Consider the following 27,310-nt stretch of genomic DNA (forward strand, 5'->3'; position numbering starts at 1 on the left):
TGGAAAGAACATTGAGGGTGGGTGTGACAGGGGCAAAGGCCTGGGGACAGGGAGTCCTGTAGGGCCCCTAGAGGAACAGAAAAGCTAGTAGCCTCCAGATGGACGCTAATCAGTGGAGCCTCGTGATCATATTTGCATTTTATAAACCGCCCCCTGGTGGAAACTTGGGGGATAGCAACAGCCTGCTGGACTGGAGGTAGAGACCACACTGCCCTGCGCTGTTATTCTAGCCCGTGAGCCGGTCAGTGTGAGATCAAAAGCTGTAACAGTATGGACCAAGAGGAGGGACTAGATTTGATAGTTAAAGGGCTAGAAATGGCTGTTCTTTTTTAATTTTTTTAAAAAATTTTAAACTTTTGTATTTATTTGAGACGGAGAGTGAGTGAGAGAGCACAAGCAGGGGGAGCAACAGAGGAAGAAGGAGAAGCGAGCTCCTCACCAAGCAGAGAGCCTGATGCAGGACTCGCTCCCAGGACCGTGGGATCATGACCTGAGCTGAAGGCAGACGCTGAACCAACCGAGCCACCCAGGCATCCAGAAATGGCTGCTGTTAATGACCAACAGATTAGATTGGGAGGAAGGGAAGAGGAGGAAGTCAGAAGAGTGACTCCAGGGTTTCTGGATGGAGCAACTGAGTGGACAGTGAAATGGGGCACAGAGATCAGACGTGCTGGAGGGTTAGGAGGAGCTAAGGAGTTCTATTTCGGACACACTTGGTTGGAAGCGCCTACAGAAATGTCCCAGGGGCAGCGGGATGTGCGTGTAAAGTTCCAGGAGGATTTCAAAGCTGGAGTCCCAGAAATGAAGCATTTCAGCAATTCGGTGGTGGTGGAATTGATGGCTCACCCAGGGACTGAGAACTGAGTGGGAAGACCAAGAGTTTCCAAGACCACACCCTGGGAAATGCAGGTATTTCACAGGTGAGCATAGAAAGAAAGGGTAGAAAGGAGCCTGAAGAATGACCAGAGAAGTAGAAGAATCAGAAGAAATCACAGCTGGATATTCTCCATTTGCCGCTCCCGCTCTGCCTTCTTCCCTCCTCCATCCTGCTTTGTGACCCCGCTAGGATCGACATCTGTGAGCTCTCTCGCTCTCTGGCTTCTAGAGGTCCGCAGCTGGGACGTACTGACAGAATGACAGACAAGGGCCAGAAGAGAGCAAAGCTGGGTGATTCCTCCTGTTGGATTCTGGACTGTTGGTGGCTCTGTACCTCTGCCCAGGTCCGCACTCCCGTTGTGTGTGCATAGCAGAGGTTCTTTGTCTCTGCAGACCTAAGGGTGGGAAAGGTGGTCCCCTGTTGCTGGTCCTTCACCTTCGTTTGTGGAGCCTAGCTATTTAAAGAGAAGGCAGTATTGAGGGAGCTGTAGGGTGGTGTTTTCTTCCTTTGATTTTTTAAAATATTAAGAAAATATATTTTATTTGTTTTAGAGACAGAAAGCTTGAATGGGGGGGGGGGGGGTAAAAGAGTGGGAGAAGCAGATTCCCTGCTGAGTGTGAAGCCTGACTCGGGGCTCAACCCCAGGACCCTGAGATCATGACCCTAGTTGAAATCAAGAGTCGGATGCTTGGGGCGTCTGGGGTGGCTCAGTCGGTTAAATATCTGCCTTCGGCTCAGGTCATGATCCTGGAGTTCTAGGATCAAGACCCACATCCGCTCCCTGCTCAGCAGGGAGTCTGCTTCTCCCTCTGCCCCTCACCCCGCTTGTGCTCTCTCTCTCTCTCTCTCAAATAAATAAACAGATAAAATCATTAAAAAAAAAGAGGGGCGCCTGAGTGGCTCAGTGGGTTAAAGCCTCTGTCTTCGGCTCAGGTCATGATGCCAGTGTTCTGGGATCAAGTCCTGCATCGGGCTCTGTGCTCAGCGGGGAGCCTGCTTCCTCCTCTCTCTGCCTGCCTCTCTGCCTACTTGTGATCTCTCTCTGTCAAATAAATAAATAAAATCTTAAAAAAAAAAAAAGAGTTGGATGCTCAAGCAATGGAGCCACCCAGGCACCCTCTTCCTTTTATTTTAATGTTGAAGGGACTTGGCTATGCTTTTAGTCAGTGGGAAGGAGCCACTAGACAGGGAAAGCTTGGAAGAGAAGGAATGGGAAACAGGAATGGATCTGTGCCCAGGACTGCAGCAAAAGCTGACCAGAGGGATTAAGCTTGACCATAGAATGCTGACTTCTTAGCTCAGAGCTGAGGAGTGTAGACATGGATAGTCATAACGTGTACTGCTGTGGGGTGGGGAATGAGGGGGCTTCCATCCTGACAGCCTAAATATTCGCAGTGAAAGTTCAAGGACAAGATTTCAAAATAGCAATGGCAAACAACAGGGGAGAAACTTATCAGGGACCACTGAAGGTCTCAAAGGTTGGCAAAATAAATGAATAAATGATTGGTCTACATGATATAAACCAGAATGCAGAATGTGTGCAGAAGTGACAATGTCATGAGAAAAGTCTAGATTATGGAATTCAGTCTTTATATAGGCAATGATGCGCATCAAAAGGTCTTGGGTTTTTGTTTGTTTGTCTTTTCATACCTAATGCGGGGCTTGAACTGATAGCCCAGAGATCGGGAGTTGCATGCTCTCCCCACTGAACCAGCCAGGCACCTGCGTTGAAGGTTTTTTGATTAGTGGGGAGATGAAGAGAATGTAAGACTTTTGGGGTGAGGAGTGTGGGCCAGGAGAAGTACTAAAGGTCACCAAAAAGCCTTCAAATGATCTAGGAGCTCGATAAGGGTGGGCCTTATTTGGGGGTTGAGAGTGGAGATGGCAAAGTTAAGAGTCACTGAGAAGCCAGGTCCTAGGAGGCTAGTGGTGATGCGTGGTGATTGGGGGATGGTTCCTTCCCCCAAACTCAGTCCACTCCCATCGTAATCCACCCTAAATATACACTCTGAGAAGAAAAAGGGTGCTTTCGGGGCAAACCCTGGTTTGACAACTGCCTAGCTCTCTCCAGACTGCCGCACTGAAATGTCTCCTTGTATAGACGTACACGAACTTCCCCAGCAGAGAGCTCAGAGGTCACTCAGATACAGGAAACGCATGAGAGAGAGTCAGAGATAAGACAGCAAGTTTAGTCTCTTTCCTGAGTGGATGTCATGATATTTTTGGTCAAGAAAGAGACTGTGGGAGATCATATTTGTAAAGGAAAATGATGAATTTTAGGTGCCGGGATGATCTATGTGGATTTGGGCTACTGGGGTTGAGAATGTGAGTCTGGAATTTGGGAGGGAGGCGGGGCCTCGTGGGGCACATGTGGGCGTGGTCTGTGTGGGGCTGGTTGTGAAGCAGCAGGGCCCAGGGAGAGCGGAACATCAAGAAGAGTGGGATTAGATCCTTGAGGAATGCTCTTTGAGAGGCACGCCGAAGTGGACAAGGAGTGTTGGGAAGGAAGTGGAGAAAATGCCAGAGAAGCAGGTGGATACACAGAGGAGAACACAGCTCCTGACAACCCAGGTTGGAGAGTCCCACCAAGGAAGGGCAAATTAAGGACAATGGCAGGATAGCTTCTCCTTTTTACAAAAAACGCCACTTCTCTTCTTGAAGACTGATTTTTAATTTACAGTTCTGTCTACAAAATGGTCTCTCTTGACATCAGTTATGAAAAAATATTGAGTTGCTCTGAACCCTCCCCCACCCGCGACTTTATAATTTGATGATCACCCTCCAGAAAGCTGTACGGTTCTCTGTGCAGAATGTGTTGAAGATCTGTTCAGCAGACCCGGACGGAAAATCTGGGTCCGTCTAAGCACTTCGATCTGAACGCAAAATGTTACTTGAGTTCCCTTTGATTTTCAAGTTCCGCATCGTAGTAGAGCAGGCCCTCGTGCAGCCGGCCAGCTCCCCACAGGTGGCCCCGGGTCTGCCTTTGAACGTGGACATGGACGTGGTCTGTTTCTGACTGCAGCAGGTTCGCTTCTGAGTATTTACTCCCCTGTCTATCAGCGACGGGCTCCCGTGCTCCTGGTGAGCTGGGTTCATCTGGGGGCTCTTGAAATAACGGTGTCTGGCTCCTGGAACCGTCTTCAGCACAACCCCCCTCTCCTCTTTCACACTGGAGGGTCGGCTCATCGCTACTGGATTGTAACACCTGTGTTCGGCTTCTAACCTTTCTGGAAACCGAGTCCTCCAGAGGGCTCGCATCGGTGTCCATCAGGTGGGAGTTCCTGTGGCCCCCTTCCGAATGTTGTTGTGCAGGTTGCGAGGTTTCACCTGCAGTGATCTTGAAAGGAATATCATGTTGAACTGTGTTTATTTCCTGAAGGCAGGCTTCGTGTTTATAAATGTCTGAGTCTCTTTCATGACTGTCGCTCTTGTCAGGGTCTGAGGAACCTTCAGCCGACCATGGCGGTATTTGTGGTACAACATCTGCGTTGAAAAACTCTAAGTCTCTCAGTGAGTGACGCCACGTTACCGTCTCCGATAGGAGAGCTGCGGCGTAATCACCGAGGACAGTGCCTGGAAGCTCATCACTGGAGGGGCTGTTACCTCCCAGCCATCTAGGCAAGGTCCGTTCACCCTCACATGTATCTGTGTCAGAGGCACCTTCCAGACGATTCTCACACAAACCAGAGTCTGGACCAGAAATGAGAGGTTTTTCAAAGCAATCCTCCTGATTCTCACACTCCTCCAGAATCTTCTGGCAGGGGATATGGTCGTCAGGATCCTCCAGTGATGTAACATGGTCCCTCCTCACCCCTGGGTCCCCATCCTCCGGGGGCTCGCTGGCTCCGTGGCTGTCCCTGCCATGTGTCTCTTCTTCGGTCTCATTTCTTGCATCCTCCAAACTTGTCGAACTTAGAGTAAATAAAGACCCTTCATCGGAATCAGATTCATAGTTGTTGTCCATTGTGTACTGAGGGCTCGAAGGAGCCTGTTTCTGCACCGGTTCCATGTTAGTGGGAGTGACCGGCACATCATGGCCCCAGCCTGGAGGAAAGACGGGTGGCACTGGGCTCTGCTCTCCCCAGTCCCTCAGTGGGACTGCACTGTGGGAGGCGGGAGGCTCTTCTTCAGTGCTGGTCTCCTGGAGCCTTTGCTGCTGTGTGTCCAGCAAATTCAGGTAACCGTCCCCTTGCATTTCCTTGGAAAACTCCAAAGGGAACCGCTCATTCTCTCCAGCCCTCTGTGCGTTCACATGCATTTGCATTTTGGAGAGAGAAGCTGCCATTTCTCCTGGAGGCGTGCGGGGAGAACCTTCCTGGGCCCCAGTCGCATAATTTACTTCCCCGAGAACATATTCCTTGCGGATGTGATCCCGTCCTGCTGGAATTCGTTGGTTATGATCAGCATTTGGACGTCCTGGGGGAGCGGAACGGGCTGCACGGTCACTCAGAAGTATGTCATCCTTCCCCCCTCCTGGCCCTCTGCTGTCACTGCCCAGTCCCCCGCTCCGCCGGTGGCCCTGCTCCTGTCTGCCCTCTCCTGCGGCTCCATCGGGGATGACAGCAGCGTGGGGGCTGTCAGGCTCTTGGAGGGGCCGATCTGTCCTCTGGTGCTGGGCCTTCCCCGAAGCTTCCATGTCGCCGCAGAAGCCCTCATTCCAGTACGCGTTATCCGTATTATCTGCGCGGTCCGAGCTGGGCCCCTTGCATCTGCATCTCTGGTGCCACAGTCTGTCAATGAAAGGCCTGGCGAAAGCCCCCAGGCAGAAGGCCACGAAGAACGTGATAAACACAGCCAGACAGACGGCCAGGGCGAGGTCCTGGGAAGGGTCTCCCTTTCTTCCAGCCGCGGGCACATCCCTGGGGCTCCTAGCCCACCTGGACCGCTGGTAGGGCCTCCCGCTGGCCGGGGCGCCCTCCGTTCCCGGGGTGTCGGAGCGCTCAAACCCGCCTGCCTGGGGCCTCTTGGCTCTGCTGGGCGGGAGGCTTTTCACAGGCTTCGTGGGATGATGAGGAAGGTGGGTCTCCCTGGAACTTCTGCTTTGGGGGGTCCACCGGTATGCCTCCTCATCCCCTGCAAGCGGGGTGGGAGGAAACACAGTGAGTGGACATGGAAGAAAGGCTCTGTGGGTCCCCCTCAGTCCTCACCTGGCTATGTCTCAAGGGTACACTGCATGACAAAGAGCAGCTTTACTGACTGATAATGGGCTCAGGTCATGATCTCGCGGGTGGGGAAATCCAGCCCTAAGTGGGGCTCCATGCTCAGCGTGGAGTCTGATTGAAGAGTCTCCCCCCTGCCCCTCTGCCCTTCTGGCCACTCATGCTCTCTCTCTCAAATACATGAATAAATCTTGAAAAAAAAAAAAAAAGACTTCTCTGTGATCTTGATTTCTTTGGAACCTGGTAAGCACGGCCATTTTTCTACCTAAGTGGCAGTCGTGAGTCATGAATGGAACGGGGTCTAGGACTCATTACAAAAAACCTTACCCTACTCCCCACCCCCATATTCAGTTAGGAGTTGGGAGATTTAGCCCAGATGGTTAATGGCAAACAAAAGTTTTCTAGAATGTTCAACTCTAGTAACCTAGTCTAGCAATTTGGGAGAATGTCAGGGAATAAATCAAAGAAAAGTATTGTTTTGAAATATGTGTGTTTTGTGTGTATACACACACACACACACAAAATAGGATTATACTTTCATAGGGTTAGCATGCATTTTATTTTAATTCCAGTATAGTTAACATACAGTGTTTTCAGAGGCAAACCCTTTAAATAATCATGTCTCACATTTTAAAAGATCCTTTTTTGATCAATTATTTGTTAAGGATTGGGATTGGGGCACTTGGCTTCAGCTCAGGTCGTGATCTCGGGGTCCTGGGAACAGCTCAGGTTGTGATTTTGGGATCCAGCAGCCTCAGGCTCCCTGCTCAGCAGGGAGTCTGCTTCTCCCCCTGTCTCTGCCCCTCCCCCTGCTCCTGTGTGTGCTCTTGCTTATACACTCAAATAAATAAATGAAATCTTAAAAGAAAAAAAAGACTTGGGATAAAAAATGTGACATTTTGGGGCTTTGTCTCCCTGTGAAATTACTGTTTTTGACCAAATCCAATGATTTCTGAGCCACTGGAACTACGTTTCTTTGATCACGTGGGGACAATCATTCATGAACCGAGGGAGACAGGTACCAGTGACTCTTCTGTGACACAGCCAGTGGCTGACTAAATGCCCGAATCGACACTCTGGCTTTCAAGGGGACTGTCGTGGTTTCCAAGGAGATTATTTCACGTGCTTTTCTCAGTTCAGCTGACACCATCTCCGGGAGAAGAGGCACCACCGACTTACCCACAGACTCGCTGCAGATGCCATTCCACGTTTTCCTCCAGGAGTCAGAAATGACATTTTGGAAGGCTGCTACGCTGTAGCCACACTGCCACGGGTTGTCGGCCAAGTCCACCTCCAGATGGGGAAGTTCCAGAGCAATGACCATCATGGGTAGGATGGCGGTCAGAATATTGTTGCTGAGGTCTACAACCTGTTTGAAAAGAAACAAATTTAGGGCAGTCTGTGAATGAAGACATGTAGAGACAAAATCAACAATAGTTACAGATATTGCTTACATTGCTATGGAGGCAATATGAATTTAGGCCTGATTTGACAGTTAGGGAACACTGAGTTTAAATTTCTGCTCTGCCCCTAGCAACTCTGTGATCCTCAGAAAACTGTTCATTTTTTAGGAGCCTCCCTTCTAGGGTGGTTGTAAGGGTTAGATGCATGTGAAAGCTTTCAGTATGGTGCCTATATCAGATGCCCAGTCATTTCCTCTTCCTTCTCTCCTCTGAGTGGTAATTTGTACTTTTAGATAAAATCGAGACTCCCTGTGATTATCAAGGTCTAGAATTAGATACCAGGTCTAGAATTTCTGGAAGCACTGTGATCTCGAAAGTGACCAAGGATCCTGGGCCATGAGAACATAGAACACAAAAGAACCGTGGTTGAGAAGTAGCAAAGAGAGATCTTTTGGATCAACAATTATCTCAAGGGTAGTAGTACATTTCCCAGCATCTATGGCCACCTGGTGTATCCCAGATGACTAATTTTTCTAGTCTAATCAGAAATGAGGGGGACCTGGGGAACAAAAAGTCTTCAGTGGCTGTGGAAACAGAGAGCAGGGACCTGCAGAAGTTGGCGATGGCCATGACATGATACGGCGGGGAAGGTAGTTGGTGTAGCTCTTGCTACTGTTTGCAGAGTGCTGCTGTGCAACAGGCATTGTACTGGGTGCTTTGACCTTCCCCTCCCCTTTTTCACAGAGGAGGAAACTGGGCTGGGTCACATAGTACACACCACAAAGCCCCTAGTACTGGGGCCTGGTGCACAGCGGGTGCTCAGTAAGTAAAGGAGAAAGGAATGAATGAATGGAGTGTCAGAGCTGAGATCTAATCCAGCACCAGGGCTGCATGCCTTTCCCTCTGGAACATGCTGTCTTGGAGAGCCTGGGCTCCCACTGCCTGGGAGGGAAGGGCTGGGGGGAGGAGGCCGGGAGCAGTAGGCCGCAGGAAGTGGGGGCATGGGGCTTAGGGAGGACCAGGTGCTAGGTAGAAGAACAGAAAATCATAAAAGAGAAAATGGAAACCCTGCTGGAAGGGAAAAAAAAAAAAAAGTAGGCCATGAATGAAAGTCAGAGAGTCTGAATGTCACCCAGGTCAATTGTTTTATAAACACCAGGGAAAAAACAGCATTGCATCTTGGGTTCTATAAATTCCTAAGAAGAGCTGATTCAAACAAACAGCACCATGACCAAGACCACCACGTGTAGAATCAGAATTCTCCCTGAACTGAGGTAGTGAGGGTAACCTTTTTAGTGCTGAGTAACCAAGCAGCCTTGACTCCCAAAGGAAGGTTGCCGAGAAAAGGAAGGAGACTTGGGGTTGGGGGAGAAAAAAACTACTTCGCTTCGCCAGGCCTTGCCTGCGATCAAGAGCTTTCTTATGAACCCCCCCCCCCCCCCAACAACAGAAGGGAATACTCCGGTGTGTTTCGGCCAGTGATTTTCCTTTTAGTGCATCTGCATTTTGTTCATCCCGGCGTCTTATGTTACAAACCATGGAACCGAAAACAAAACTGAAGCAAGGACAGAAAACTCATCAAATGATTCAGGAGGAATAAAGATGAAAGAGCAGTCTAATTTGCCTAAAGAAAAAGCCATCCACCATCATCGGAAAGGGGTGTGCATGATAGAAAGATTGGGAGGCAACGAATGTTGCTACACGAATCATAGTATCCAAGAAGAACGGGAAAGCTTAAGAAAAGGAATGCTAATTTGAAATGCCAGTGAAACTTATTTCGTTCCAGCAAAACACGATGATGACTTTATGATGTGAAAAATCGATCTGGCTTCTGAAAAGATTCCCACGTGGCAAGACACAGAGTGTAGTGTAAGTACTAAATACATTCTCCTGAAGGAGGAAAAAAAAAAAATCAACATCTCTTTTGATATTCTAGCTTTCTGGTACCAGATGGTTTCATCAGGTTCCGAAACCAGTTTTTTGAGTCATTGGCAAACATGTAGATAGGATAATGGAGAAGGAGAAATTGCATGATCCTGGGCGAGAATTGCAGATGATTTAAAACATTCTTGGGGCTAAATGTTTTATGCTAAAAACATTTTTAGTTTGCCTGTAGCATCTCTTCCCTGTGAGCTGCTGAACACTTAGGAAGCATGGTAAAAATGCGTAGGAAATAACAACAGACATAGGGCAACTGCACACACAAATACACTTACGGTCAGTATACAGTATGTGAAATGTGGTTCCCAGGCGATCCGACAGCTCATTTGTGGGGCATTGGGGAGCACTACCAAGTGCTCTTTTCTCATCTGCTCTGATAATTACTGTGGCAGAGATGGTCCCCAATGGTCCTGCCTCCTGATATTCATGCCCTTGAGGAATCTCCTCCCGTGGAGAGGAGGTAGAGCCTACAACTTGGTTCTAAGCCAGCAAATATGGCAGAACAATGTGATGTCACTCCCATGATGACGTTGTATTAGCTTGTCATGTTTTTCTTGCTAGCAGGCTCTCTCCTTGAGGCTCGATGGAGAGGCCCACGTGGCCCAGGACTGAGGGCAGGCTGAGGCTGACAGGAACTGAGCCCTCATTGCCACAGCCCACTGGGACCTGCCTCTTGTCAACACCCATGTTGGCTTGGCAGAGGGTCCATCTCCAGCTGGACCTTTAGGGGAGTCTCCAACCCTGGCTAACACCTTGACTTTGGCCTCTTGAAATACCCTTAGCAAAGGACCCAGGGCCTTGCCTGGCTTCCTGACCCCCCAGATCAGAATGTTCTATGAGACAGTATGTGTGTGGTTTTGGACTGCCAACTTGGTAGTAATTTGTGACCTTCCTACTCATGAGCATCATTCATTTATCCATTCCTCTGTTCAGCAAGTGTTTTTGATGCACGTTATGAATTAGATGTATGTTAAGCACTAGAAAGCAAAATAGATGATGATGTCCATCCTCAAAGAGATTATGAGGATGAGGCACTAACAACGAACGACACCTAAAACTAAATGATTTCAGCAGTGAGGAAAAAGCAAGGGAGCAAGGGAGTGTCTTGTGCAATGAGGCTGGAGAGGCAGAGAGGGGCCAGCCCTTGTTGGGAAAGCTTAGAAGGATTTTTAACAAGAAGTGGCACAGTTTTGTATGTTCAGAGGGTGGGGCGCTGTGGCCACTTTCGAATTTCTCTATGCAGTCTTCATTCAGAAAGACCTTGCTATATTCCAAGTACCATTCAAGACATGTTATGTGCATTAAAACATTTAAATCTCACGAACTTCTATCAGAAAGGAATGACGTTACCTGAGAAAACTGAGGCACAGAGAGACGCGGTGACTTGCCCAAGATTGCGTGGCGGCAACGTGGCAGAAGCTAGGTGGGTCTCCACCCGGGCAGCTGAGCCCAGAGCCCACCGACCTTACCGCTGCCTCACTCTCCTCCTTTCGGTAGAGGAGGGACCTGGGGGGCCCTGGCTACAGGTGGTAGCTGGAATTTTGTCTCCCACCTATACTTGAATAACACTTTTCATAAAACTGGGAAAAATCAGCTATGTCGATGCTCTCTAGTATGATGGCCCTTTAGCCACACATGGCTTTCGAGCACTGAACTGTGACTCATCCCCCTGGGCTGTGGGTACAGATAATATTCACCAGGCTCTGAAGTCTTAGCATGAACAACAATGTAAAATATCTCGTTAATGATCTGTATATTGGTTACATGGGTTAAGGATAATATTTGGTGATACTGGGTTAAAGAATATATTACTAAACGAAATTCATCTGCTTATTTTTACTTCCTGAATCTAGTTACTAGAGCGTCTAAAATTGCCCATGGGGCTCGCAGTTTGTTTCTACCAAATGATGCAGGGCTTTGTCAAAAGTGAGGGTCTGTGATGGAGGGTATGGGGGACTGAATCTTTCCCTAAGACCTCGGTAGGTGTCCCACTGGAAGCCCTTTGGCCTTTCTAAAGGAGCATCGCAGGGAGACTGTAATCTGCCCCCCACCCACCACCAAGAGCGGGGAGGGTGGAGCAAAGTGCTTGGGGCAGGGGCTGCAGCCGCCAAGCCCCATCAGGGCTTTGGTTGGGGGGTTGGGGGGGGGGGACCCTTTCCTTCACAGCTGTCAGCACGTTAGTGAGATTAACCGCAAGGTGCCTGAGAGACAGGCACGTAGTAAGTACTCTACAAGTATGGGCTGTTATTATGATTATTTTTATTATTTACGCCCCGTGTGGGTTTGGAAGCAGCGGAGTCACTGGCCTTCAGGGCCCCACAGTGTCCCGTCCAAGGCTGCTAAGCATCGCCCAGAGGTGGCTCGGAGGAGCGGCCTCAAGTGCTCCAGACTGCGCAAGCCCCGGTGACCTGTGACCCACCCTGCAGCTCAGGGCGGGAGCCTCGGGGATCTCCGGGATTGAATTTCCTGCCAACGGTTAAGTGGAACCTGGGAGTTGGGTTTAATTTGATTTAGAAAAATAATGTGCCAATTCTTGCGGCTGAATATTATGTTCGAGTGAAATTCATGTCTATGACTGAGGCATTTGATTTTGAGGCAAGAGAAAGACTTCAGCAATTTCAGCAGAGACTTAAAATAGGCTTCTAGTTTTTAACTAATAGCCAGCACTCCTGGGTGCGGAGAAACTCTCTGGCAGAAATATTCTAATGTAATTGTCCAGCTGCCTGTGTATTGGAAATCCTCTAAAAGTCACTTTATAACCTGTAACTTCTTGAGGTCCTTGAAGGCTTCTGGATGAATCCTGAATATCTTGTTGCTTCTTAAGTAGAGGTTCTCCAGCCGCGGGCAGTTCCGGAGGTCCGACAGACCGATCTGCGTTATCCCATTGAACGACAGGTCCAGACTCTGTAATGATTTCAGGTTCCTAAGTCCTGTTAAGAGAAAAAAGCACATTAAAATATCCAGGGGTGATGTTCACTGCAGCATTGTTGATCGCGGTGAAACCGTGGGGGCTCCCTGCGGGGCTGTCCGTGGAGGGCCGGCTCAGCGGCGCAGCAGACCGGGATTCTGTGTACGGTCACCGCGAGTTGCAGGACAGCCCAGAGTAGGATTCCAGCGTTCCTGGGGGTGCGGGGGAAAAGAGCCGCACACAGACAGATAACACATGTTCTGAGCATCCAGAGGTAAAAGGCCGGGAGGGAGATGAACTGATCGGTCAGTAGTAGTAACACTCCACAGTTCTTGTTGGTCCTGTAACACTTCTAGGCATTCGCTTATTTTTCACAGGTAATAAGCTATAGCGAGGTTTTGTTTTCTGGCAAAATTGTTTACTTGGGTTTTAGTCTGTCTTTGTATCCAGAGAGTAACCAGGAGGCCCATTTGGCACAGAACACAAAGGCTGGGAAGGAGGTGCCAGTCGTAGCCGACTTCCAAATCTGATTTCCCACATGAGTCTCATAAGGATGCCCTGCATTTTCCCGATTCCCTTCTGCTCTGTTATCACAGTTTGTGTCTTTTTTTTTTTAAAGATTTTATTTATTTATTTGAGAGAGAGCAAGCAAGAGAGAAAGAGCATGAGCAAGAGAGGGTCAGAGGGAAAGGGAGAAGCAGAATCCCCACTGAGCAGGGAGCCCGATGTGGGGCTCCATCCCAGGATCCTGGAAATCATGACCTGAGCCGCAGGCAGACGCTCGACTGACTGAGCCATCCTGGTGCCCCTCACATGTCGTCTGTTTCTTCAACCAACTGCTACTTAGCAGAACAGGTTGGTTCAATTCCAGAAGGGAGTATTGCTTGTCTACAGTCTGCAAGGTAGTCATTACCAAATTGATTATGCAGAGATGATGACTTAATGTAAATAGTCGGACATCGATGTTATCATATGTTCACAACAGCTGAACTGAATAAGAGATCATTAGGACAACTCAATCAAAACATTAGGAGCCAGGCACTCAGTGAAGGACAAACAGAGCACAGCATCCTCGTGTTGGAGTGAGTGATAAGACATACACACGAGAAAAAGTTCCTGATTATCCGAGCCCTTACACCCCAGCATCCTACTCTACAGGGAACTGGTGTTTGCCTATCAGCCTCTTAGTCAGATGATTAGTCCCTTCGGGAAGGAATTCACATCTTTGTTAACTCTTGCAATGTCTGGAATATATAATAAGCTAGGGGTCACAGTTTTTGACCTGCACAGAATTTAAAAATTATCGAGATAACAATAAAGATTCAGTACAAAAATCTGCATTTCTAGCTTCTCTTGAAAATTCAGAGGTTCCAACTGGCACGAGATAATGCTCTGTTGGAGCTAAAGGAGGGCTGCCTGCTTGAGCTGGGGCGGGCGCTTACAGAAGAAGATGGTTTCTTTGTACTCAGGCCTCCATCAAAAACAGGAAAACAAAGGACAGGCCAAGAAGCTGCATGTTTAAAAAAAGTAGGGAGACGCCTGGGTAGCTCATTGGTTAAGAGACTGCCTTTGGCTCAGTTCATGATCCCAGGGTCCTGGGATTGACTCCCGCATTGGGCTCCCGGCTCAGCAGAGAGCCTGCTTCTTCCTCTCGCTCTGCCTACTTGTGTTCTCTCTCTCTCCCTCTTTGTCAGATAAATAAATATAATCTTAAAAAAAAAAATTGAAGAGAATCAACGCTGATATTGAGGTGGCACAGGCTGGTAAGAAATACTTCTGTATTGGTTTGTAAATAACCACTGCCGGGTTCCCGTGTGCTGCCCCATGGCCCTAGGCACCCAGCTGGAAAGCCCAGGCTACAGGCCAGTTGTTAAATATTTTGAATACAACCCTTAGAGAAAATATGTTTCTTCATGGAGTGAAGAGTGTTCCTAGACATTTTAATATGCAAACATATGGGTCTGTTAAAAAAATGCAGTATAAGACACCAATATACAAGAAGCCGTAGTTTCCTTAACACTGGCACGGCACTTGCCTGGCTCCACGTGGCTGTGAGCTCATAGTTCCTGTAATGTGTCACTGCTTAATTTGAATGGAACACGGACCCTAGGAGTTCAGTGGAGGGAAGAAATCATCTTATTTTATTTTTTTAAGATTTTATTTATTTATTTGACAGACAGATATCACAAGTAGGCAGAGAGGCAGGCGGTGGGGGGGAAGCAGGCTCCCCACTGAGCAGAGAGTCCGATGTGGGGCTCGATCCCAGGACCCTGAGATCATGACCTGAGCTAAAGGGAGATGCTTTAACCCACTGAGCCATCCAGGCATCCCGGAAGAAATCATTTTAAAACTCTTGTTTAATTGTATACTCTCTTTATGCTCTAAGCACTTCACAGACATCTCCTTTAAATCATCACAAAGCCCTGGACATTGTTAGCATCTTGTCAACGACAAAACCTTGGTGCAGTGAAGTTAAGAACTTGCCCCGTGTCTTAGTAGGTGGAGCTGTGGAGCTGGGATTGGAACTCAGATCTTTTAGCTGTTACCGTTTAACCATGAACATTTCACACACACACACACACACACACACACACACACACACAAGCAAAAATAGTAAACATGTACCATGGGACTTATAATATATATGTACGGGTCAAGTGTATGACAATGCTAGCACAAACACCAGGAGAAAAGAGGTGGAAGAATATAGTTGTAAGTTCCTTGTGTTACAGGCCAACAGTATAACACGACATAAAACAGGCTGTGATGTCAGGGTGTGTATTGCAAATCCCAAAGCAACCACAAAACAACACAACAATGGCAAAGAAGTATGGCTAGTCAGCCTGCAAAGGAGATAGGATTAATTTTAAGATTAATTAAAGAGATTAATTAATTAAAGAGGATTAATTTTAAAGATACACAATTAATGCAAAAAAATCAGAAAAAGATAAAAGGGAACAAAGAACAGAATAAACAAATAGAAAAAATATCAAGATGATAGATAGAAATAACAGTCTAAAAATACCAAATAAAAGGCAAAGATTCCCAGTTTGGATAAAAATTCAAGAGTCAACTCTTCAATTCCTACAAGAAACCTACTTTAAATATAGGAACATGAGCAGCATACATGTAGTCTTTTCTATAAATGGTGTTGGGATAATCGCCCGTCTTTAAAAACTTCTATATGTTATTCACACCACATATAAAAAATTAACTCAAAACTATTTTAAAACTGTCATAAACTTAATGTAAAAACCTAGATTTTAGGGCACCTGGGTGGCTCAGTCATTAAGCGTCTGCCTTTGGCTCAGGTCATGGTCCCAAGGTCCTGGGATCGAGCCTCGCATCGGGCTCCCTGCTTTGGCGGGGAGCCTGCTTCTCCGTCTTCCACTCCCCCTGCTTGTGTTCCCATTCTCTCTGTCTCTCTGTCAAATAAATAAAATCTTTTTAAAAAATCCTAAATTTTAACCTAAATATAAATAGATCATAAACCTAAAATATAAAATGTAAAAAAGTAAAGTTACAAAACTTCTAGATGAAAACATAGAAAAATCTTCGTGACTTTGGATTCGGCAAAGATTTCTTAGATATGACACCAAAACACAATTTATAAACTAACAAAGTGATGAAATGTATTTCACAAAAATTTAAGATTCTGCTCTTTGAAAGACATTATTAAAATTAAAAAATACTCAAGCCTCAGACTGGGAGAGAAAATATGTGCAAATCACATATCTGTGAAAAGTCTTGTATCCAGAAGAGATAAAGAAAACTCAAAACTCAGTAATTAAAAAAAAAAAATTAGAAACTGGCCAAAGATTTATATACATCATTAGAGACATACAGATGGCAAAAAAGCTCACAGAAAGATATTCAATATCAATAGTCACTAGGGAAATCCAAATTAAAACCACAATGACATATGGCTAAAATTAAAAAGATGGCCCATACCTGGTATGGGTCAGGATGTAGGACGACTGAAATTCTTACACAGTGCTGGTGGGGATTTAAAATGATACAACCACTGCATACAACACTGGCAATTTCTTCAAAAGTTAAACATCTACTTGACATACAACTCAGTCCTTGTCTTCCTAGGTTATTTACCCAAGAGAAATGAAAGCACGTATCACCACAAAGACTTCGTTTCAGTATTCTTTTGACGTTGATAGGAACAGTAGCAATAATCCCTCTTTCATCTCTGATACTGGCAGTTTGTGTCTTCTTATTTTTTTTTCTTGGTTAGTTTGGCTTGGTTAGTTTAGAGAATTATCAATTTTATTTTATTTTTTCAAAGAAACACATTTTGGCTTTGTTGATTTTATCCATTGTTTCACCTGTTTTAAATTTCATTGATTACTTCTGCAATTTCTATTATTTCTTTTCTTCTGCTTGCTTTAGGCACACATGGCTCTTATTTCTTTAATTTCTCAAGATGGAAACTTATGTTTTTGATTTTAGACTTCTCTTCCAGTGGATGCTTTTAATGCTATACATTTCCCTCGAACTGCTGCTTTTGCCATATCCCTCAAATTTTGATAGACTGAATTTTCATTTTCACTTAGCTTAAAATATTTTCAAATCCCTCTTGAGACTTCTTTTGTGACACATGTGTTATCTAGAAATGTGTTGTTTAATTTCAGGGATTTGAGGAGTTTGTAACTTTCTGCTGCTGATTTCCAGTTTAATTCTATTGTAATCTGTGAACATACTTTGCATGCTTTCTGTTTTTTATTCAAGTTTGTTAAGTTGTGCTTTATGGCCCAGAATGTGGGCTGTCTTGGTAAATGTTTCATGTACAGTGGAAAAAAAATGTGTATTCTACTATTGTTGGAGGGAGTATCCCATACATGCCAATTAGATCAAGCTGATTGATAGTGATATTCAAGTCAACTACATCCTTATTGATTACCTGCCTGCTTAATCTATCAACTGACAGGGGAGTGCTGGAAGTTTCCAACTATAGTGGATTTTTAAAATTCTCTTTTCAGTTGTCAGTTTTTCCTCACATATTTTGACACTCTGTTGTTAGGCACATTCACATTTAAAATTATTCCATCTTCTTCAAGAATTGACCCCTTTATCCCCTTTATATAGTGCTTTATTTATCCCTGATAGTTTTCTTGTTCTAAAGTCTCCTTTGTCTGAAATTAATATAATCACTCCACTCTTCTTTTGACTAGTGTTTATCTAATGGTTTATCATTTTTTTTTATGATTTTATTTGACACAGAGGGAGAGAGAGAGAGAGCGAAGCAAGAGAGCACAAGCAGGGGGAGCCGCGGAGGCAGAGGGAGAAGCAGGCTCCTTGCTGAGCAGGGAGCCTGATTCAGGGCTTGATCCCAGGACCCTGGGATCATGACCTGAGCCAGAGGCAGCCCCTTAACTGATGGAGCCACCTAGGAAACTTTAATGGTTTATCTTTCTCCATCCCTTTAGCTATCAGGTTTATTTATAATAACCAAAAAAGACAGCCAACATGCCCACAAAGAGGTAAATGTATATACATGCAATGAATTCTGGCAATGAAAAGAAATGAACTTTTAATACATACAACGCCATGGTTGAATCTCAAAGTAATTATGCTGAATGCAAGGAGCTATACCAAAAAAAAAGAAATAATATAATTGCATGAATATAAACTTATGGAAAATACAAACTAATGTATAGTGTCGGGAAGGAGATCATTGGTTACTGAAGGGAGAAGATGGGTGGGAAAAGATAAATCATAAAGGGCATGAGGAACTTTGGGGATACAGCTAGTTCATTATCCAACAGTGGTGATGGTCTCATGGGTCAGTGTGGTTCAGTGAGTCAAAGGACAGATCAAAGAGCGCTTAGCAGACAGACGAGCAGGGGCCTCTGATAACATACAGACTTACAGAAGTCCGGCCAACAACAAGATAGTTGATGGGTATTCTGAACTTCACATGAACTCTGAACTTTTGCAGAAAGAGAATGGAAATCACCCATTGTACCCATTGTACCTCAGATCACAGAAGTGACCATCACAGCAAAGACTGGGATGGGGAACAGAGAATTAGAAACTCAGGATGATCAAAAGGCACTAGAGGGGAGCTGACATTGTTTGAGCACCCGTTACGTACCAGATGCTGTGAGAAATGTTACATGTATCATCACTCTATGTGTTAGAGTTTTTACAAGCACTATCGCTAACCCTCATATCCTCCCCATATATGCCATCATCCTCAGTTAAAAATAAGAACCAGGCAGCTTTTTATAGGTTAAGTGTCTTGTTTAAGGTCAATTAACAGGTAAATAGAGTAATATAAGAGGTATAAGGGTAAATAAGAAGAATGGGACCAGAACATCCTAAGCATGGGTTGGCAGTGGGGGTGGGGGTGGGAATAGGGACTTTGAAGGCAGAGAGTTATAAGGATACCCCCTTATTTGACTCCCTTCATAATATCAAGCTAAGATCCCCAAGAGGAAGGTAAACTCTGCAGATAAGAATTAAGACTGTTAAGTTCAGTTACACCTCCTACCTGAACAATTTCCATCTACCTCTAATTTTAGAGAATTAAGGTTTAATTCTATTAAGAGAACTGGTGGGGTCCTATAAATGACATCGTTTGCTTAGGGTCTCAGAGTAGAGTTGGGAAATTTGAGTAAATCTTCCACAGTACTTGGGTGCGTTTCTCAATGGGGAAATGTGTTCTTTTAAAAATTTTGCATGGCGAATCAATGTTGAGGGGCTACTCAGGTGAACAAAAGAAGTTGGGAGGGGCAGTGACAGCTGGGGCATGGACATCGGAAGGTAGATTCCATGTTTCAAGAGAGGGGAGTTGAACATTGGGAGGAAAATATGGAGGCACTTTTGTGGGGAAGGAACTATTTATTGAACTGTTTTCCGATGATCACATAAGCCATAGGAGGCAGGAATCTGATTAATTTTTGCATTTAAGCAGCCAGAGGCATTTTTATTATTTCTAAGAAATTGTCTCAGTGTCTCTTAGAAGAAAGGCCATAGGGGGTACACCCAGACACTAAATTGCCTTAGGAATGTTCCTTTGGACTATGAACTCCTTAAATGTTCTCCTAAGAGTGATAATCTGATAACATAGAACAATGATATTCAGGGAGTTCTGGCTTCAAGTTCAAAGAGTATTTAGAATTGAAAGAGTCTGAAATGGTCTTAGACAAGATATTTTATTCATTAGGTCAGCGCTCAATGTGGTCAGTTTTGTATAGGTGAGCCAAACACCAGGCCCTCTTAGCTTACTGACATACATTCACATGGCTGTTTTAGAACCTGACCCGGTTTTGAGAATACAGCTTATTGGTATTTCCATAATTCAACAGCAATCAGGAAGAAATATGAAATAGATTATAACATACTTTTGTTTTTACCAGACACTGGTTATTTTTTTTTTGTTTTTTGTTTTTTTCCCCTCCACCAGTTTCAAAAGTCAGGTATTATTTCGTCTCATTTTAACACATTTATCTCTTGGGTTCCAGAACTTAATGTGTTAAATGTCAGGCTGTCAAAAATCTGGTCTGTCAACCTAATTGGAATCCCAGGAAGATGTTGGTCCTTCTGCATTTCCAGGTACTCTACGGGCACTCCAATAATACTGCTTGTGGGAGAGTTTAACTGGAGATTGGTCCCATTGTTTGAAAACTGATTTTTCTGCTATTAATACTGTACTCCAAAGATCTGGGAGCAAGGTGGAATCAAATCAGAAGGCTTAAATTCAGAGCCGGCTAACTGTTTTGTAAATTGCATTGGCTGGCAGTTGCCTTGGGTGTTAGCCCAGCGTGAAGCTTGTTGGTGACATCACAGCTCACTCTGATGACCCGGGATCAGTTGAGTCTGGGTGAGTCAGTGTGAGCTTTCGCTCCTACAAAGGTGGGCCCTCCTGAGTGAAAGTGACTTTTCATGGCTTCTGTAAGCTGTCACCATTTGAAGACGTGGGACAGTATTTATAAAAGCACACATGTGTTACAAGACCGGTTATTTGATTGCTACTTTGTGAGAATCTCTGATTTATTATTATTTTCTTTTTTTTTTTTAAAGATTTTATTTATTTATTTGACAGAGAGAGATCACAAGTAGATGGAGAGGCAGGCAGAGAGAGAGAGAGAGAGAGAGAGGGAAGCAGGCACCCTGCTGAGCAGAGAGCCCGATTCGGGACTCGATCCCAGGACCCTGAGATCATGACCTGAGCCGAAGGCAGCGGCTTAATCCACTGAGCCACCCAGGCGCCCCGATTTATTATTATTTTCGATGAATGCAAGCACGTCTATAAACAGGCAGACACAAATGAGTCTCAGCTCAAGAATTATGTGGGCTAGGCCTTCCACACTGCAATAGCTATTGAACATTTTAGAAGATAACTTGAGATTTAGACAAAACCAAATTGATAATTTGTTTCTAAATAGACTGTTTTTCTCAGTTTGTGCCAAGACAGAAAAATTAACTAATATTTGCAAAGTACTTTACACGTATACAAAGTACTTTTCCCATATTTTAATACTACCATTTACTATGCCAAATGCCATGTTACAGTAGGTTCTTGAAATACATTTTTCCTTGAATCCTCACTACAATTCTATGAGTAAATATTATATTATCAATATATTACCTTTGTAACAAAAATTTTTTTTTAAGTAAACTGTACCCCCAATGTGGGGCTCAAACTCACAGCCCCAAGATCATGAGCAGCATGCTGTACCGACTGAGCCAGCCAGGGGCACCCAGATGCTGCCTTTACACAGGCTTAGAACAAAGGAATCAAAGAACAAAGGGAGGGTCAGAAATAGAATGGTACTCCAGGCAGCACCTCCCTTTCTTTTACCAGCTTTCCCCCTCCAAAATGGGATTTCAAAGTCAGGGTGACTGAGCCACGGTCACAGAATCGTAGAATGGCAAAGGGATGTTACAGGGGGGCTCAACTGAAGGATGTGGCGATTAGAGGAAAATAATTCAAATCACAAAATGCTATGGATAAAAGAACTCTGAATTATATCCAGTTAGATTCAGAGCTTACATTGGCCTCCCACCATCAACTGGTTTCTTCATCTCTCTACAGTTTCATCTGCTAGAGTTCTAATAGAGTTTCAGATACATGACTGGCTCATCACCTTTTCTTCTCCTTTGTAAGTGTAACATTTTTTCTGATCTTTTGGGGAGGCAGAAGTTCAACTTGGAAAAGAAAGATGGGGTTGTATATGCATTTTATAGGATAGGGGTGTTTGGTCCTTAAATGGTATTGTAGTCCCTCTGACCTCCAATTAGCTCTGGGGAATACATCTGCCTTAGGGAGATAAGTTAAAGGGTGGGATAATATTTTGACATATTACTCTTTTATCTCCATGTCTCTTTTTCCATTTCTCCCCATTCAACCAGAAAGTAGGCTCTGTGTTAACTACCCCAGGGGAGGCACAGGGCAAGGCAGAAAACAGAGGAGTCTACAAGTCTTTCTGGCTTTTGTTTCCAAAGGCCTAAACCTTTAGATGAAACGAATTTCTAGATCTAGACAGAGGGTTTTGAAGAAACAAAAAAATGTGAAGAATTTTCTTCGAACTGAAAAAACTGAAATGTTCTCCGGCTGGCAGTGTTGGTAAGGGACACACATAGACGGAGAGCGACACATACACAGACATGCACGTGTGCACGTGCCCACACACACACAGACACATGCACATGCACACTTTGATGCCTTGTCAGGGTATAAGATTCTAGAGCTGTGGTACAAATTTGGGGAAAAGCAGAGGAAAGCTCATGGAAGACTGATATTAAGTACAAGTATCTCACACCCCATCCCCAACTGAGTCTACTAGAATGCGAGCTCAGAATCAGAAATTATGTTGGGGTATAGACAACAGAAGGTTATATCTCTAGTACACTTGAACTTATGGGTTGAAATTCACATCTACCATACTAGTTAAAATTATGTTATATCATATGCATATGTGTAGCTACCATGATGATCGTCATAGAGTTATAGCAAAAAAATGTCAGTAGTCTAAATGTTGTTTGATTAACCCAGTTATAACGTATGTATATAGCAAAGCTATTCAATAATATAAAATACTATTTATGAGATTGCTTAATTATAGAAAGATGTTCAAAATGGACTGTGACATGAAAATACAAATTATGAAATATTATGGAAAGTATGATCCAATTTTGAAAGAAAAATATGTACATAGGCATGAGGAATAGACTTAAAGAATATATACAGTTGATCCTTGAACAACCCAGGATTGAGGGGTGCTGATCCCCTGCACAGTAAAAAATTTACATATAACTTTAGCTCCCCCTAACTACTAAAAGCCTGCTTTTGACTGGAAGCCTTGCCCATAACAAAGTCAATTAACAAATACGTTGTATGTTGTATGTATTATATGCTGTAGATGTTATTAAGAAAATTGTAAGGAAGAGAAAATATATTTACAGTGTTCTGTGGTACTTACAAAAAGAAATCCATATATAAGTAGATCTGTACCAAGGTCAACTGTATAACATAAAGGACTTAAAAGATTTCTCCTTAAAAAATTTTTTTAATTACTAGTGTTCTACAAATAGCAGGGTTTTAAAAATAAGAATATAATAAAAATTATAAAATAAGGTGCAACTAGTTTATACTTCACACTGAAAATCCTGCACATTGCTTTTATGAAAAAGCTTAGGGAGGGAAGACTCTTCCCTTTCCCACATAATTCTGTTGATCTGATGACTGGGATAGTCATTCCTTCACCTGGCAGGCTATTGCCAAAATGATGCTTCAAACAAGACCAAAAGCTGGGGAAAAAGCAAAACAATAAAACATGAAAGGAAAGAATGGAAAATAAGAAAAAAAACTAAATATGCATAACTTGGGATGGAGAAAAAAAAGACAATATCCTTACATTTTCTTTTATTAGAATGTCTTATATAAGGTAAGTACTTAGCAAATAGTGACCAAGACTAAAAACAAACAAGGAAAGAAATTGTCTAGCACTCCTGGATATTAAAAAAGGCAAAGGAAGTTGCAGATTATGAATCTGATTATGAATCTGATATCTTTTCTTTTTTCTTTCTGTTTTTTTTTTTTTTTTTAAAGATTTTGTTTATTTATTTGACAGAGACCACAAGTAGGCAGAGAGGCAGGCAGAAGGAGAGGAGGGAAGCAGGCTCCCCCAGGACCCTGGGATCATGACCTGAGCCGAAGGCAGAGGCTTCAACCCACTGAGCCACCCAGGCGCCCCCTGATATCTTTTCTTAATAAAATATTGGTGATTAGTTAAGGAGGTCCAGCATGTGGATTACTGAATGCCAGAAGCCATGAGAATTTATTAAACAACAGGATATGTGGAGTATCCTGTTAGAAACCAGGATAGAGAATTCTGATTTTGATTTGACAATAAGAAAGTTTACATAGTGATCATACAACATTAGCATATTTCTCGTCTACACTTGGAGGACAATTGGACAAGCAGATGTAAAACGTATTCTAAGAAAACAAAAATTATAAATATGGCAACATACTTAATTGGAATTGTGCTATACACTGAAAACATATAAACTAGTTATTTCTTAGTACTTTCTATATTTAGTAACAAATATATGATAATCAGTGTAGATAATCTGAAGTCATGATTATTTAGCACTCAAATACTTCCTAGTCTCTCTCAACAAAGCTCTATTACATTAATGTAAGTTATAATAATGAGAGATTCAATTGCATTGGCTATGAATTCCACATATTTTAACTTGAAATTCCACTAAGAAACTCATTTATCTGTCCTGATGAAACTGCTTTACTTTTAGCAATTTCCTCAAAACTGACAACAAACATGGAATTCTTACAGGTATAAAACATCTCCTTGTTTCTTGGGCTAGCCCATCTCTTAAAATCGTACTTACCCTTGGGAATGTCAGTGAGTTTGTTTCTTTGAAGAATTAACAACTTTAGAAATGGAAGCCTATGCCTGCCGCTGCTTCTGTGGCGTTTCCCCCATGAGGACTTGGCACTGGGTAGATCCAGAGAGAGCGAGCGGATGGAACTGTTGCTGAGGTTTAGTATTTCCAAAGTGTGGAAGTGGGCAAGAGGGCTTAAGCTGATGTTCGAAATGTGATTGTTACTGAGGTCCAGATGTTTTATATTCCAGTCTTTTCTCAGGCGAGACTGTACGAGATCCCTAAGGAAACTGGCACTTGCATCCAGTGTGGCCGCTGGCTGGGGCATGTCCACACGGGTATCATGCTTTCCAGTAAAAGAACAGTTTGTCAGAAGATGTCCATTCCATTGGCACTCCAAACTGAATAAAATACTGCCTTTTCTGGATGGGTCTGTCATTGTTCCAGTAAAATAAAGACCTGTTAGCATTGTTAGGACTCGGAAATGTAGGATTTTCATAATGCCTAGAGAAAGGAAAATGAATGGACTTATTCAAAATAACGTATGTGAACAATTAACATCGAAGAAGCAGAAAATTCAATTTTCAATTTAAGGTTTAGGAAAATTATTTTGCCTTGATTGCCAATTTAAGTGCATTTGATTTCTTAAAACTTGGGGCATTAAAATGTAGCTTAAAAAATGGTAAAGCTATGGGGTGCCTGGGTAGCTCAATCGGTTAAGCATCTGCCTTAGGCTCAGGTCCCAATCCCAGCCCAGAGTCTGCTTCTTCCTCTCCCTCCTCCCCACCCCCAACCACACACATGCTCGACTTCTCTCTCTCTCTCTAAGGCTTTAACAAAGTGGTAAAGCTATAGTAAGCAATTACATTTATGTCACAATTTAAATAAATAACTCCCCTGATTTTCTAGAAAATATTCACTTGGGCCTCACCTCTGTCTGTTATTCCAAGAACATTCACCGTGCAGTCTGCTTTGGAGGAAAACCTACCAAGATTAAAGACTTCTGTTTTTTTGCTGGTCATTAGTACTGAGCAAAGTCTATTATGCTTATCTACAACCTATAATCAGCTATGTGGTTTATTATGTGAGTGACAAGCCATCCAGTTACACTAAATTATGAACTATATGAAGGGCAAGTTCAATTCACAAAGGAGACTCTTGATTTTTTTAAAAATTAAAAAATTTACATTTTTTGTGACTTTAAAAATTTTGAAATTATTTAGACACAACATAAGCAAAATGGGTTTTAAAAATGATGGTCTGCATCAGCACCATCAGGATTTAATGAGATACATAAATATCAAGTCTCATTTTCATCAAAGTTTGAGAAGCAATTGAAAATTTTAAAGTATCTACAATAGCTAAATGTGTATACACAAAAATTTTCAAAGAAAATGGATAGTAAACTCCCCAAAAGACTGTAAGTTCCCAGAAGGGCCGTGTTTTCCAAATATATATATTTCACATATTTCCAAATATATATGTGTGTATATATAGAGAGAGAGAAAGAGAGATCCATTCACAAGAGACTCTTTTTTTTTTTTTTTATGATTAGAAGAACTACATATATATATAATTCCTCTCCCTTCTCCCCTGTTTTATATTTTCAATAGTCTGTAGTCTGTCCCAAGGCTGTGCTGTTTGGATAAATAAGCGCACGGAGTGAATGAAATGAAACATGTAACTTTTAAACTTTGGTTTTATACAAGGTCAACTCTCCTACATTTTAAAGGGCACCTAAATCGAGGTACACGTGTCAACGAACCGTAACGGTGCCCTACAGCATAGAGCAGTGATTTATTTTGATAACATACTTCTTACACAATACCAGACATTGAATTAACTTGTCCAGCTAGAAAGATATGTCTCTATATTCAAAGCCGCAATCATTGTAAATACAATTGTAGACCTTGTGAATGTAACAATATGAACAATCGCAAAACACGGTCATTCACAGGCACCTTATTCTGCAGTACTGAAGAGAAACATATGATTGACAAATACTTATGGGGGCATGTTAAAAATTTTCACTGACCTGGTTCTTTTTAAGTTGAGGTTTATATGTTAACTAATAAATTTGAGTTCAAAAAGCTAGATAACTTTATATCTTAAAATGAAAGACACTGATTTGTAAAGAAAAATTATGTGTATTATATACAGATTTTCATGTAATAGGTAAAGAACTCCTGAGAACTCTAGAAAAACTTTCTAAGGAAACTGGAAAACAATTAGGTAAAATGTCAGTCTTTAAATGGACACATTCAAGCCTAAGTATGAGGAAGCCGAGATATTGGAGGTGTGTGTGTGTCAGAGAGTGAGATAGGAAGGCTCTAGAAAAAACAGAAAGTACAACAGAAACCAAGAGGCCATTCTTCTATAAAAGGGAAGTTAAAACAATTGGAAGAAAGCAGAAGGCATGTTTGATAAGGTATAGAAAGAACACAACAACAGTAACAGTTTCTAAGGCATACCTTCTGGTCCTTGGGTGGTTTTCAAATGGGTCTCTGTCTGGATACAGCCAGGTGGGTGGGGATTTAGACCTGAGCCTTTAAAGCTCCACCCATCTGCCCTTGGAGCCTCCCTGCCCCTGGAAACCTTCACCCTTTCGTCTTCCAGGTTCTGGCCTCTTGCACATTGTGCACAGTGTGCACATTCCCCTGGGACAAGGAGGGAAGAGACACTAGAGAGAGACAGTCTGCAATGCACAGAGGGTAGGACTATCCCAATAGCAACCATACAGCTTCGAATGATGAGCTCTAGGATTCCAGACGGATTACGTAAACACCAATGTATTTAAGTATACTCAAGGTATAGTTAAATCTATCATGTTTGTATGATTAAGCAGAAACCCGCCACAGTTTTAATCATTAAAAAATCAACAGCAAACAATTTACAGAATCTTTATTGTAAAGAGAGATCATTAATAGTAATTACAAACTGAATTAACTGAAACTCAGGTTAGCAATCCAAAACAGTTAGAGGTTTATTTTTATATGGCATAATTTGTAGTCTTTGCCCCCTCAACACTTTTTAAAAGACTACTAAAAATATCAGCATTTCAATGGTCTCCTTTTCGTCAAGTTAAGCACAACGTTCCTCTTTAAAAAAAATTCTTTCAAAGCTAGGTAGAACTTCCACCTTTCATCATTAGAACTAT

At 43.3% G+C, this 27,310-nt stretch overlaps 1 protein-coding gene across 3 annotated transcripts; it reads right to left on the reverse strand.

Moving 5' to 3' along the window:
- Positions 1-1,918: 1,918 nt before the first annotated feature.
- Positions 1,919-27,011, reverse strand: LRRC66 (leucine rich repeat containing 66). Of its 3 annotated transcripts, none has more exons than XM_047719264.1 (6): positions 26,625-27,011; positions 24,159-24,657; positions 12,358-12,363; positions 12,141-12,303; positions 7,216-7,405; positions 1,919-5,950 (listed from the first exon to the last, which is right to left on the reverse strand). In XM_047719264.1, exons 1-6 carry the CDS (start codon positions 26,887-26,889, stop codon positions 3,765-3,767), a joined length of 3,309 nt encoding a protein of 1,102 aa, XP_047575220.1. In that variant the 5' UTR covers positions 26,890-27,011; the 3' UTR covers positions 1,919-3,764. The 3 variants fall into 3 exon arrangements, with proteins under 3 accessions (XP_047575220.1, XP_047575221.1, XP_047575219.1); XM_047719265.1 differs by lacking the exon at positions 26,625-27,011 and adding an exon at positions 25,085-25,687; XM_047719263.1 differs by lacking the exon at positions 12,358-12,363 and having other exon boundaries at positions 12,141-12,310; positions 24,160-24,657.
- Between the last annotated feature and the right edge of the window lie 299 nt (positions 27,012-27,310).

The sequence above is a fragment of the Lutra lutra genome, chromosome 2 (assembly GCF_902655055.1).
Source record: "Lutra lutra chromosome 2, mLutLut1.2, whole genome shotgun sequence".
Classification (NCBI taxonomy): Eukaryota; Metazoa; Chordata; class Mammalia; order Carnivora; family Mustelidae; genus Lutra; species Lutra lutra.

Excerpts from the sequence above, each read along its gene's own strand:
- LRRC66 (XM_047719263.1), bottom strand. The coding sequence starts at position 26,889 with ATGGTTGCTATTGGGATAGTCCTACCCTCTGTGCATTGCAGACTGTCT. Across the intron at positions 7,406-12,140 it reads AGGACCTCAAGAAGTTACAG|GTTGTAGACCTCAGCAACAA; the intron begins GTTATAAAGTGA and ends CTTTTCAAACAG. Across the intron at positions 5,951-7,215 it reads CATCTGCAGCGAGTCTGTGG|GGGATGAGGAGGCATACCGG; the intron begins GTAAGTCGGTGG and ends CCCCGCTTGCAG.